Source organism: Gorilla gorilla, chromosome 5 (assembly GCF_029281585.2).
Source record: "Gorilla gorilla gorilla isolate KB3781 chromosome 5, NHGRI_mGorGor1-v2.1_pri, whole genome shotgun sequence".
NCBI lineage: Eukaryota > Metazoa > Chordata > Mammalia > Primates > Hominidae > Gorilla > Gorilla gorilla.
The window spans coordinates 159,119,214-159,133,294 of NC_073229.2; the positions used below are offsets into that span (position 1 = coordinate 159,119,214).

Consider the following 14,081-nt stretch of genomic DNA (forward strand, 5'->3'; position numbering starts at 1 on the left):
TCTTAGGTTATTCTAAAGACTTAGGCATTGACTGTGAGTAACATGGGGTATGACCATACACAGCATGACACATCATCACCAGTGATGAAATAATTATGATATTAGAGCAAGGTTTAAAAGGTAATTTAGCTACATTAGAAATATCAGCATAGACTCAGGACCCTTCTTTTTTTTTTTTTTTTTTTTTTTTGAGACAGGGTCTCATTCTGTGACCCAGACTGGAGGGCAGTGGCAGAAACTGCAACCTCCACCTCCCAGGCTCAAGCAATTCTCCTGCCTCTGCCTCCCAAGTGGCTGGGATTACAGGCGTGCGCCACTACTGCTCAGCTAATTTTTGTATTTTTAGTAGAGACAGGGTTTCACCATGTTGGCCAGGCTGGTCTTAAACTCCTGACCTCAAATGATCTGCCCGCCTCAGCCTTCCAAACTGCTGAGATCACAGGCATAAGCCACCGCACCCGGCCAGGACCCTTCTTAAAAAAGGCAGTGTGGCCAGGCATGGTGGCTCACACCTGTAATCCCAGCACTTCGGGAGGCCAAGGTGGGCGGATCACCTGAGGTCAAGAGATCAAGATCACCCTGGCCAACATGGTGAAACCCCGTCTCTACTAAAAATATAAAAATGAACGGGTGTGGTGGCACACACCTGTAGTCCCAGCTACTTGGGAGGCTGAGGCAGGAGAACTGCTTGAACCCAGGAGGTGGAGGTTGCAGTGAGCCAAGACCAGGCCATTGCACTCCAGCCTGGGCGACAGAGTAAGACTCTATCTCAAAAAAAAAGAAAAAGGGGAGTGTGTGTGAAGCACCACAAAGTTTTAAGCCACCTCTTCTTGGATGCCATTGGACCACTTGTCACATAATAGGAAATCTCCTAATGGGCACCCTTAAGCTCAAATGCTTGTCTTGATTACCATTCTCCACTGAAAGGAACCAAGGCTCAGTAGAGAGAGGTCTTGTTGTCCATGTGCAGCAGAGCAATTGAGACCACCTGAGGCCGCCTGTTGTCAGAGGACAGAGATGCCTATAGGTGGGCCTCCAGTGGGCTCAGAAGGACAGGAGAGCAGGTTAAAGAGAGGGCCCCTGGAGTAGTTTTAAAGGTGAGGACATGTTGCCTATCTAGTGTTGCATTTCATAAACACATAGAATCTGCAATCTATGCCAATTACTAGAACTCATTAGCGTCTTGTATAAGTCATCACAATATTAAATATTTAATTCTCCAACAGTGGCCCATTTCAGTTTAGTACATGTTAAAAAAGAAAAAAAAAAAAAGAAGAAGAAGAAGCCTCCTGTGGCCAAGCAGGAACATACTGGGCATCAAAAATATTGTATGAAAGTCCACAGGAATTACAACACATTGAAGACAAATATTTAGAGTATCACAGAGAAAAGCCATAGCTACCAATATGAGTCAAAGTGTGGCATCAATTTCTCTCTCCCTTTCTCTCTCTTGCACACACACGTGTGCGTGCACACACACACACAGAGATCATTCAACTGATACAGAAAAGTCAATACTTTTATTTGTTTCACTAATATATATTCTCTCACTGGGTAACTAAAATAGTTATTATGGCAGCGACTAAAATAGAAAAAAAAAATGGTGTATCTGTTGAGTTGATACAGAAAGAACTTTGAAATTCTGAGTGAGTGAATTGCACAGGGAACCTCACACTGAAGTATTGCCTGAGCCTGCTGAAAGGTATTCTAGGAGGTTAACTTTTGTTCCACTCCTTCCTGTTTCCCAGGAAGCAGTCCGGGGCATACTAACATTGTTTTTCACCAGACATTTGCAGGTGTGGGCAGGCAGGCAGGGAGCCCTAGTGTCCGAAAGAGCCAGAAGGAGAGAGAACAAGGGAGTCTCTTGCACCTGGAAAATCTTCACTCCATGAAGGACCATCCACAACTGTTGATCTACCTGGACATTCTGGAGACCACTGCCTATGTACCTGCAATCTTGTAGGTAAATTTAGCTGGAGAAAAACAAGCCATGCTGGTCATCCTCACTTTAAATAAATGACCACAAGCCTCACGTGAGCCCTTTGAGCTGCTCTGCTAATAACTTGGTCATTTCCCAGTCCTTTCTCTCTCCTGACTTACCGCGAGATTATTTCATACCCTCTCCTCCCTCCTGAAACCTTCAACACCTTTTCCCCTCCTCACCCTGATGCCTATTTCACTGAGAAAACAGAAGAAATAAGGACAGGCCTTCAAGCTACTTCATCTTTCCATCTGCAGGCAACTGTGTTGCAGTGTCCTGAAAGTCAAAGTTAAATATAGACAAAGTGGGAGTGCACTGTGCAGTGTCACGGATTTCTACAAACTTACGTAAATGCTCTGTCTCTCATTGGCTGGCTGATGGGGACAAGTTTCCCTCAGTGGCACTGAGCTGAAAGCAGAGTCCTTCTGACTCCAAAATGTATGACTTATTTTGGGAGTCACATGTGGTAATAAATTAAAATAACCCTAAATTGCCATCAAGGGCCAGATCTTCTCTTTTTAAAAAATTACCCTAAAGATCTGAGTTTCATCAATCATTCAGAGACTATCAGTGGTTTCTTCCAGATGGGCTACCCCTGGTCCCCCACTGACTAAGGACGACACAATTGGGACTGTTTGTGTTGGCACTTCTGGCTATAAACCAGAGGCAGGCCTTTTCCAAAGAGAATGTTTGCCTGTGGAAATCACTGGCACTCTTCCATATCACCCTTATTTGCTGATCTTTATGTTTTGAAATTTGGCTTCCCCTCTCTACTGGTGGTATCTCCATGCTGACTTCTCAAGTTCATTAATTTCATGTGGATGCACTTTCACCGGGACTGCATTTGCATATTCATATCCACAATGTTTAGACTCTGTGTCCACAATTTCTCCCAGGTTATAATTTTTCAAAAATGGGGTAGTAACTAACAATATTTTAGAGTCTGATTGTGCTACGCTTGTACTGAGCTTCTCTTCAAATAAGAACTTATTCTGTAACTTTCATGGCAGAAATTTACTTACTTTCTCCAAATGTGCTTTACTTATCAGAGCACCCATGCTCACCAGTGGATCAGAGGGAATGCCGACTTTCCACTTTCTGGTAGCTTCTACAAATCTCTTTAAAAATTCACTATAGATGCTCTTCTGGACAAAGATCCTGCTGGTACAGAGACAGATTTCACCCTGCCAAGAATGAGAACAGGGATAAGGCTGCGGACACTCTCCTTCATGGATAGGGCACCCTGCACTTTTGAGTACCTGCCGTGTATCAGGCACTGGTCTAGGCAATGCGGTACAATGGTAAATAAGACAAAGTTCCCACCATGTGGAACACATAGTCTTGTGGGAAAGACAAATAAAAACACAAGTAAATAAACTCGATAAATAATATAACTTCAGGTTGTGATCAAAGCCATAAAACAAAATTAAGCAGAGGATGGGAATGGAAACTGATTGCATGGGGACGGGAGCTATTTTATGAAAGGAAGTCTTGGAGGGCACTTGCAAAAAGGGGATATTTGCATGGAATCTTGACTGATGTGAAGGCATGAGACGGGAAAAGATCTGGAGGTGGGGAATTAATTCTTCAAAGTACAGAGGACCTGCAGCAGGAATGAACTGGTGTGCATGAGGAAAAGCAAGAAGGTGGGTGGGGCTGAGGCTGGAAGAGGAGGCAAGGACAGGAGGTGTGTGGTGGGAGAGGAGGTCAGGAGGCCAGCAAGGCTCTATCGTGCAGTCTCATAGGTTCATAAAGAGATTACGTTTTATTCTCAGTATCATGAAAAAATAAGGGAAGGTTTTAAGCATCAGAATGATATGATCAGATTTACATTTTAAAATGCCCATTCTGGCAGCCATGGGAAAATGGGATGGAAGGAAACAAGTGTGGGAACAGAGCAGAGGAGTTAAGAGAATATTCCAGAAGTCCAGATGCGTGTAGGTAGCTGGGACCAGGGAGGCATCCATGGAGATGCAGAGGAGTGAAAAGACCCACTGAGTTCAACAGATTCTTCCAGGGGCACAGGACCTCCAAAGTGTGATGAAGTTGGCATAGATGCACTGGAGAAGTGATGAGATTCAGGATATACCTTAAAGACAGAACCAACAGGACCTGTCGATGGAAAGAGAGGGCAAGAACAAGAGTAGGCCGCAGAGTGGATGGTGGTGCTGTTCCCTGGAAGGGCAGACACGAGGTGGAAAGAGGATTGGTATTGCAAGGAAGGGAGAGGGAGGGAAACGAGAGCTCTGATTTGGACACGCTGGGTTTCAGATGCCTCACAGACATCAAATAGAGATACTGAGTGTACAGGGGAGGGGTTATAACAGATTTCTCAGTGAAAAATAACCCTATCATTTGAACACAGCATGTAACAGTTTAGACTTAGACTTAGCATTACCACATTCTAGACTTTCAAAGCATTATTTATGCATGACAAGTACAGAAATGCATAAATATTTTCACCATGTTTGTGTCTGACTTCACAACAATCCTAGAAAATAGAAGGTTCCTGATTGTCTTGGTATTTGTACAAAGGTACATTGTCCAGATTAAACTGTTAATGTTTTGAAATAATACATTCTTTTTGCAACCAGGATCGCTGTTAGGATCATCTCCATATCTAGCTTGGGAAATGTCTAAACACTTGATAGTTTCATTTGCACAAGTGCCCTGTGACATCAGGGAAGGAGAGCATGACGAAGAGGCTAGAGGGGTTTACCCAGTTCCCTGTTGCTCAGTGCCTAGAAAGTGTAGGTAAGCATACCAAGATGCCCACAAGAAAGACTTTGGAGAGATTAAGAAAGGGACAGTATCATTCGTTGAGTGCCTATCGTCAAGCCAGACACTGCGCAGGGTGCTTTCTTCATTATAAATAATTCTGTAGCCTGTTAGCTTTTCCAGTTTATAGTTAGGAGAAAAAGTTTTGAATTAGTACATGTCCAAGGTCACACAGAGATGCTTCAAAAAAGCCAATTACATTCAATTAAGGAAGAAATACGCACAACACGGAATTCATCGCTCAGCTAAATCAAGCTGCTTTATTTATTTTGCCTAAAATCCATTTGTGACCTTGGATTAGCCAATTAGTTAGGCATATTTCCCTATTTCCTTTTTAAAACAACCCCAAAAGGAAGGTTCTCTGGGCAAACTCAAATCCTAGCACAATTCTGGTAGGAGAGAAGATTACACTTCTCATCTCCATGTTCAGAATTTGTTTTGTTTGTTTGTTTGTTTGTTTTTGAGATGGATTCTTGCTCTTATCTCCCAGGCTGGAGTGCATTGGTGCTAACTCGGCACACTGCAACCTCCACCTCCCGGATTTAAGAGATTCTCCTGCCTCCGCCTCCCGAGTAGCTGAGATTACAGGCGCCCACCACTATGCCTAGCTAATTTTTGTATTTTTAGTAGAGATGGAGTTTTGCCATGTTGGCCAGGCTGGTCTCGAGCTCCTAACCTCAGGTGATCCACCTACCTCGGCCTCCCAAAGTGCTGGGATTACAGGTGTGAGCCACCGTGCCTGGACTCTCAGAATTTGTTTAATACAGAGTTTACCTTTCTCTCGTCTTAGTTTCTCAGTCCACAAAATTTGTCCCTCTGTTGTTGTCTGTAAGCCATGAAAACACTTGGTTTAAATGTTCCCCTGAAACTTGCTTAATTAGTTGTATTGTAAAAGTATATTGTCTATTGATCCAGAAATTATATTTCTAGCCACTTCAAGAGTTACAGTGAGAGAAATAATTACTTATGATTATCATGAAGATAATAATTGAAAGTAACATTTTTTACTCTATACTTATGAAAACCCTGTTAGAAGACATCATTATTGTTCACGTGATTTTATTAGTGAAGCAATGTAGGTTCAAAAGTTTATGCACTATTCAATGTTACCTGAGTTAGCTCAATATAGACATCTCTCATTTCACTGCTGTCTCCTTCTATGAAGTTCTAAGTCTTTGGCCTATGTCTTTATTCTCTGTTAAAATAAAAATATCCTTTGAAGAAAATCATCCAGGGTTTATGTACACCTGCTATATCCTGGGCAGTATTCTAAGCATTGACATTGAAAATACCACACAAAAGCAGGCAGCATTTCCATCTTCTTGCAGCCTACTCTTTAGTTGATGTGGTCTAGTGTTCTTAACTCTTTGGAATGCCATAGCCTTAAAGAATCTGACAAAAACTACAGAGCCCAGAGAAACATCTGTTATGTAATTTCAGGAGCTACAACGATGCCCTGAAGCTGATCCATGAATCCACGCCGAGAAATCTTCTCTAGTCAGTTTCAGGTATTTGGAACTCAGTGTATGAATGCATTTTGAATACTTTTGAAATGAGAGTAAGGTTTACTGGGAATAGGACATTTGAACCACAAGCAAAGACAGGGTTTAAGAAAAGAATAAAAGACAAGACAGGGCAACTGTGTGAATAAAGAAATGGAGATGCTTGGAGCAGCAACATCAATCATTCCACCCATGGCTGGTACCTGATAAAAGCTGTGCAACTCAAGAAGAGGAGTTTGCTGAACAGAAGCTGTGACTCTGCAAGGCCACTAATTAGTGTTAAAATTGAGCAGAGAGTTAAGGGAATCACACAATGTACTGATCCTGCTTTCTCGGAAATGGCACTGGATTGACTGGCTTGCTGCCAGGCATTGCACTGTGATGAAACAGATCCAGCTTGACAGGGCCACGGAGGGGAGGGAGAAGAACCCCCGGGGACATACCTGGTTGGCAAAGCTGGACCTGACGGTTGCCGGAATGCACTCTTCCAGGTTAGCGTCCTCAAAGATGATGGCAGGATTCTTGCCCCCCAGCTCCAGGGAGAGCTTTTTGCAGTGGGGAGCGCTCAGCTGGGTGATCCGCTCGGCGGTGGGCTGGCTCCCGGTGAAGGAGATCAGGGGCACCTCTGGGTGGGACACCAGGGCCTCACCCACCCTGGGCCCGGTTCCAAACACAATATTGACCACACCTGGTGGAACACCTGGATAGGAAACAGTATCAGTTATAGTAATTCTCAGTATGTTGAAGAGTTCAAGTTACATGGAAATTCTCCTTTAAAGTCCAATGGCTTGAATGGGAGTGGGTGGGGATGGAGGAAGCACTTGGGTTTTACAACACTTGGAACTTCTACGGCTGCCTCTGGTTTAATAGCAAAGCAAAAACCACAGAGTCACCTCTGCCCACAGTACACACCAGGTGGGATTCCACTGGATGCTTTGCCCTAGAGAGATGCAGGGTGGAACATATTTTAGGTGATTCATTCCATAATACTGGCTAGGCCTTAGGGGTTGAGGATGCAGAGATAGTCTCAGGCAGGTCAAGCCCACTAGGGGAGCAGCACCCTGCTCCATCTTGGTGTCCAGGAGTCACAATGTTGTGTGAAAACATTACGTAGAGAGGTGTATACATGCTGCAGAGGTGCAAAGAAGAGATTGACTATCTTGGCCCAGGGAAGCAGGGCAAGACTCCCCAGGGAGGGTGGGTTTCAGGTTGGAAGTCATGTCCACCATGCTTATAAATAGCATCATAACACTGTAGTGCCAACTTACAAGTACCACAAACAACCAAAAATGGGTGCCCCAATCTTTTCTATCACAAGACTCTGCTACCCTGCATCTTCGTGCATTTATGCATGTGTTTTCTCGTTTTATTATTTTATTTATTTATTTATTTTTGAGATGGAGTCTGGCTCTATTGCCAAGGCTGGAGTGCAGTGGCACCATCTCGGCTCACTGCAACCTCTGCCTCCTGGGTTCAGGAGATTCTCCTGCCTCAGCCTTCTGAGTAGCTGGGATTACAGGCGTGCACCATTACACCTGGCTAAATTTTGTAATTTTAGTAGAGAGGGGATTTCATCATGTTGGCCAGGCTTGTCTCGAACTCCTGACCTCAAGGGATCTGCCCACCTTGGCCTGCCAAAGTACTAGGATTACAGGCATGAGCCACCGCGCCCGGCCTATCTATGATGTTTTCTGGACTTACTTGTTCATTGCCTGCACACAACTAGAAGGTACACTAGCTAAGGGCAGAAACAGTGTCTGTTCTTTGCTCTCCGTTGTTTACTCTGTGCCACAGCCTAGTTTGGCATTGAGAAATAAAAATAAAATCCTAAGCTCCCCCAGTTGACTGAATGCAGCCTCTCTTGGCCAAAGGGATCCCAGAGAAACCTTAAAAACTGAGTTCCCAGCCATTATAGGATGAGAGGTGAAACACGCCATAGTATGACTCTTCCTTATTAATCTTTAACCAGAATTCTTTCCTCAGTGTAAGCAGAAACCAGCTCGAAAAAACAAGAAATGGATAATCTATTCCTTTATTGCCTTTAGCTAACCATCTGAAACTGCAACCAAATTTTCCTCCCTCTTTGCAGTTTGGATGTGACAGCTCACCAGTCTCACAACACATCCCTTCCTAAAAACTGACCACCATCTCGACTGGTTTTGGCTGACTTGCCGAGGATACGTAGTGAGGGTTTTCATGTCCTCTGCTTCACCTTTTGACATCAGAGGGCCAAAAACTCCACCCTCGGAACATGCTAAGGCTGCCATTTTTTGACCACGTGATCCAGAATTCATGTCCACCATGCATATAAACAGCATCATAACACTGCTATATAACACTACTCGGGAGGCTGAGGCAGGAGAATCTCTTGAACCCAGGAGGCAGAGGTTGCAGTGAGCCTAGATGGTGCCACTGCACTCCAGCCTTGGCAATACAGCCAGACTCCATCTCAAAAATAAATAAATAAATGAAATAATAAAACAAGAAAACACATGCATAAATGCATGAAGATACAGGGTAGCAGAGTCTTGTGATAGAAAAGATTGGGGCACCCATTTTTGTTGTTTGTGTTACTTGTAAGTTGGCCCTACAGTTTTATGAGCGCATTAAGCTCATCTGTGCATGCACCTGTTTCCCCTTTCATAAATATTCATGACTCCTCCCATATCCTACTGAATGTGAATATTCAGCCACTCTGCTCAGGATAAATTTCTGTTCCCTTTGCCCCTCCTCCAAGTACTTGTTCTCCGCTTTGGGCAGAGGCTACGCTTCCCAGCCTGCAAGATGGCTAGCCTGCAGGCTGCAACCCTTTATAAGAAATAAAACCCTCCTTTCCAAATGCATGAACCTTATGATTCTTCAGTTGATAGCACATGGAACTCAGACCAGTAAATGCAAACATTAGATAGGGTGCTTACTGTGGACTCATCACTGCTATCCGTGACTCACACACTTCAGTCTTCACAACAACCTTAGGATGTAGGTAGTTTTATTACACTTAGTTCACCAGGAAGAAATTTGAGGCAAAGTGAGATTGAATAACAACCAGTAAGTAGCAAAGCTGACAGGTTAATGACTGTTAAGTAAATGAATGAGTGAATGAATGCTTAGTGTACGTTATTCAAATTAGAAACGGTTCATGAATGGGGAAGCTTTAAAAAGAAAATCATCTTTATAATGTCCAAAAAGAAAGTCATCTGTATAATCACGCTGTGTCTAGGCAGTTCTTAGGGTCTGCCTGGAGGCAGCAGAGTTTATTCCCTCTATTTCCTCAGGCCTGACCTACGGTAGGTGCAGAAATCTTGCAGCATCTCGGCTTTGTGACCTGCTTCCTTGCTTCTGGTTTCCTTCCCTTTGCTCCAGGTTAGACAATCTCTCCTCATTAGAAACATACTCCTTTGGATACAACCCATTTCTTCCAGAATCTACTTTTAAATTATAAATAATATAAATACTAATTTCACACTGATGATCCATTATCATCCAGAACATTCTCCCATAGAGCCACAGCCTTGGCCCAATCACCTTGAAGCTACAGTGAAGGTCCCATCCCAGTGAGTCCTCAGGAGACAGGTGGGAAGATTCCACAAGTTGTGATGCTGCCTAGCAGAGCCCCACTTCTTTTCTTTTTCTGAGATGGAGTCTCGCTCTGTCGCCCAGGCTGGAGTGCAATGGCGCAATCTCTGCTCTCTGCAACCTCCGCCTCCCAGGTTCAAGCAATTCTCCCACCTCAGCCTCCTAAGTAGCTGGGATTACCGGCACTTGCCATCATCCCCAGCTAGTTTTTGTATTTTGGTAGAGATGAGATTTCACCATGTTAGCCAGGTTGGTCTTGAACTCCTGACCTCAGGTGATCCACCCACCTTGGCCTCCCAAAGTGCTGGGATTACAGGCATGAGCCACCATGCCTGGCCAGAGCGCCACTTCTAAGCATTGCATCTCTTTACCCAACATGCACATTCGTTGAAATCTAGCTTAGGTCAGTCCTGGATTGTAGGTCACTGTCAGAGGAGTGGCTGGCACCATGTGAGAGCACCCCAGCTCTGGGTTGGGGCAAAGGAAAGTGTGGAAGGAGAGGATCCCCCTCAGTAGGTGATGGGACGAAACAAGGACAAGTCTCCCACAGTTTCCTGGGTAGGGCCCCACATCTCCACCAGTGATGGGGCATGCATGTGGGTGGATGGGGTGTGGGGCAGGAGGGGGTGGACTGTTAGGCTTTATCAATCCTGAAGGCAAAAAATGAATGGAATCACTGCTAATGTTCAGAGTAGCATTTTAATTGAGGGTGAGAGAGAATGCAGAAGCACTGCATATTTATCCCCACAGTAAAATGAGCTCACTGCGGCAGCGGATTGCTTTCCCCACGACAGTATTATCATTTTCAATACATTCCCTTGGGCTTGGATGCTAATGTCGGCTGGCCATTATTTCTCAGTACCATTTTGACATTTTATCCAGAAATTAATGGAATTTTTCTTGAGACGTCTGCCCTCTAACCTTGAAGAGATTCTGGTGATAAGAGAAGGAAAGCAGTTTAACTGACAAATAGCAATTTAGCAAAACTCAGGGGAGTTGTCTAACAGACAAGTTAGGAACAGACAAGAACAGACTAGAAGGAAACCCCTCAAATGTAGGGGATTGGCAGGGTGGCAACAAGAAAAATTTCAGGCTTAAATAGAGCACACACACACACCCACCTACACACACACATCTCTTGCTCCACACACACACACCTAATGGGAAGGGCCAGGAAAATGCAGTCAGGGGCACTCCAGGAATGAGGGCAAATATTTGGTGCCTCCAAGAAGAAATGACTATTCCAGGAATCCCACAGAAGTATTCACTGTGTCATCTTAAAAATGAGTTTATTTTAAAGGAAGGTTATCTGTCAAGTCCGTTTAAATGCCCAGGACTAGAGGAGCTAACTCTTTAAACATCCAGAATGAATTAGTTATTTTCGCTTTTCCCTCCCCTACTAAAAGCTTCTCTTACGTTGCTCTAAAGCAGATGACACAGATGTGGTTCGCATTCCTTCCAATCCCAGTGGAGAAACTGAGGGCTCAAGAGAGGAGCAAGGTGAACATGACACTCTCTATATTTGTCAGGGGAGGAAGTTTCAGCCCATGGAGGAAAGAGGAGAAGGGCTGTCTTAGTTTAATGGGCTTATCAGTTCCCAAGGAATAAGATCAATGCTGTGCAGAGATGGAAACAGAAACTGTCATGCAGGCCAGGTTCAGGGCAGACTGGCTGGGAAAGATAACTCATCATCTATCCAGACGTTCTTGGTCTCAGGAGAGAGTGGTTAAGGGAACACGGCTCTGCACGCCACCCCTGCCTCCAAATCCCAGTAGAGGGCAAGCCCCAGGCCTAGTCCACTCTGGGGAACCTGCAGTCACCAGGCAGGGAAGAAATACATCGCGCCTTTGCAGACACCACAGACTTCATTTTACAAAGAATGGGATTAGACTGTGAGGTCTTTTGTAGGGGAGGAACATGGGAAGGGTCGGCACATTTAAGTGATATACCCCGCCCCACCCCCTCCACCTCGAAGCCTGGGATCTCCATAGATGACAACTCAGAGTCCTAGGCTGGGAGGCCTCATTCCTCTGGAGGACCCTGGGATCGTAAGGCCCAGTGCCGTTCCCCAAACAGCCTCAGTTTTGAGCCTTCGTCTTCCTCGTGGAGTAAAGAACTGGCTAGGGTTTACTGGACGTTAATGTGTATGTCCGTGCTTCTAAGAAAGGTGTTCCGAAGCGGGAGAGAGGGATGGACTCTTACCCACCGGGCATTCTGTGGATACAGGAGAGCCCAGCAGTGCCTCTCTATGGGCTGAAAGGCAGCAAGGAGACCAACTAGAAAGACAGTGAGTCTGTCTCCCCCACCCAGCACTCCTGCCCTGGCTGTGGGGTGACATAGCAAAAAGACCTCACATTAAGGGGACTTCTCACAGGAGGGCTGCTGGGGTCTCCTGCCTGCTGCCTTCAAACAGTGCCAGCCTGTGCCTGTGCGGAGCTACAGCCCAGAACAAAACCAGGAGCGCATCCTGAATGCGGCCAATAAACTATTAGCAGAAAAAGAACAAGGAGCAAATGTGTGAACCTTGATATGCTAGGAAGAGGCCATATTGTATTAGCTTTCCAGTAGCAGTCCCAAAGGCGGGAAAAACTGAAGGATGTATATTTAAATCTCTTGAAATCGGGCTACTTCTACTAGGTATTCTATAGCCAAGCAAACTATAGGTGTACTTAGCAATATTCTTATTGTTATCAAGATTAACTTGTGATTCAACTTAAGATTTTATTATTATTATTATTTTATTTTTTAATTTATTTTTTTGAGACAGAGTCTCACTCTGTCACCCAGGCTGGAGTGCAGTGGTGCGATCTCGGCTCACTGCAAGCTCCGCCTCCTGGGTTCACGCCATTCTCCTGCCTCAGCCTCCCAAGTAGCTGGGACTACAGGCGTCCGCCACCACGCCCGGCTAATTTTCTTTATGTTTAGTAGAGACGGGGTTTCATCATATTAGCCAGGATGGTCTCGATCTCCTGACCTCGTGATCCGCCCGCCTCGGCCTCCCAAAGTGCTGGGATTACAGGCGTGAACCACCACACCTGGCCACAACTTAAGATTTTAATTGACTCTCTGGAGCAGGCAGGTGTCTTTGATTTGATGGGGCTGTTTAAGTCTGCATCACTGTTGTGCTGCCAGTCGCCCACCCTGGGGAGTGGAACTTGCCTGCAGAAGCACCGTTCCGGTGTTGAAGACAGGAAGCAGGGTGAGGGAACCCTGTGGGTGGAGGGGATTTCCCAGACAAGGATCAGAAAGACAAAGCCCACGACGTCACTGGAATCGATTGTGCTGCTGAGTGGAAGATTTCTATAAACTATAGCTTTGCTCCAACTCTGTGCCTGCCCCCCAACCCCAACACCTAATTACCTGCTTTATCCAGGAGTTTGCACAACATCCACGCAGTCACTGAAGTCAGCTCACTGGGCTTGGCTATCACAGTGTTCCCTGCAGCCATCGCTGGAGCGATCTTCCAGGTCAGCAAGTAGAGTGGCAAATTCCAGGGGCTGATCAGACCAGCTAAGGGATGAGAGCAGAAGCACTGCCTGTGACGGCATACCCCTCTGAGGTGGACTGGCCAAGTGGGGTTATTAACGCAAGACTCCTTCATGCTGCAGGAAACTTAGCTTACTCTTCTAACTTCTTCCCAAGCTTTGCTTATTTGTAGCCACCTTCAGGGAAATAATTCTAAAATATATTCCAAGCAACTGTACCTTTTAAAACAGAGTAAAGTCAATATGATTTACCCATTTCTTGGCAGTTCATGATTATGAACAACAGCAATATAAACTCCAGAGCTAAAGAGTTGTCACCTATCATATACCCAAAGAAATATAAATCATTCTATTATAAAGATACATGCACGTGTATATTCATTGCAGCACTTTGCTATTCACAATAGCAATAGCAAAGACATGGAATCAACTCAAATGCTCATCAATAATAGATTGGATAAGAATATGTGGTACATATACACAATGGAATACAACGCAGCCATAAAAAGGAACGAGATCATGTCCTTTGCAGGCACATGGATGAAGGTGGAAGCCATTATCCTTAGCAAAGTAACACAGAAACAGAAAACCAAACACCTGCATGTTCTTACTTATAAGTGGGAGCTGAACAATGAGAACACATGGACACAGGGAAAGGAACAACACACATCAGGGCCTGTCAGGGGAGAGTCGGGGGGAAGAGCATTAGGATAAAGAGCAAATGCATGCTGGGCTTAATAGCTAGGTGATGGATTGATA

General features: G+C 44.9%; 1 protein-coding gene across 3 annotated transcripts in view; it reads right to left on the reverse strand.

Moving 5' to 3' along the window:
• ALDH8A1 (aldehyde dehydrogenase 8 family member A1) overlaps window positions 1-14,081 on the reverse strand; it is a 47,070-nt gene that overhangs the window by 9,335 nt on the left and 23,654 nt on the right. Inside the window, exons 4-6 of one of the 3 annotated variants that reach the window (XM_019029730.4) lie at window positions 13,198-13,347; window positions 6,705-6,961; window positions 3,046-3,165 (exon numbers count right to left, since the gene is read on the reverse strand). In XM_019029730.4, the coding sequence (XP_018885275.3) occupies window positions 3,046-3,165; window positions 6,705-6,961; window positions 13,198-13,347 (527 nt within the window). Of the gene's footprint in view, window positions 1-3,003; window positions 3,166-6,704; window positions 6,962-13,197; window positions 13,348-14,081 lie in introns of all 3 variants that reach the window. The other 2 variants (XM_004044715.5, XM_004044714.5) reach the window with 2 other exon arrangements.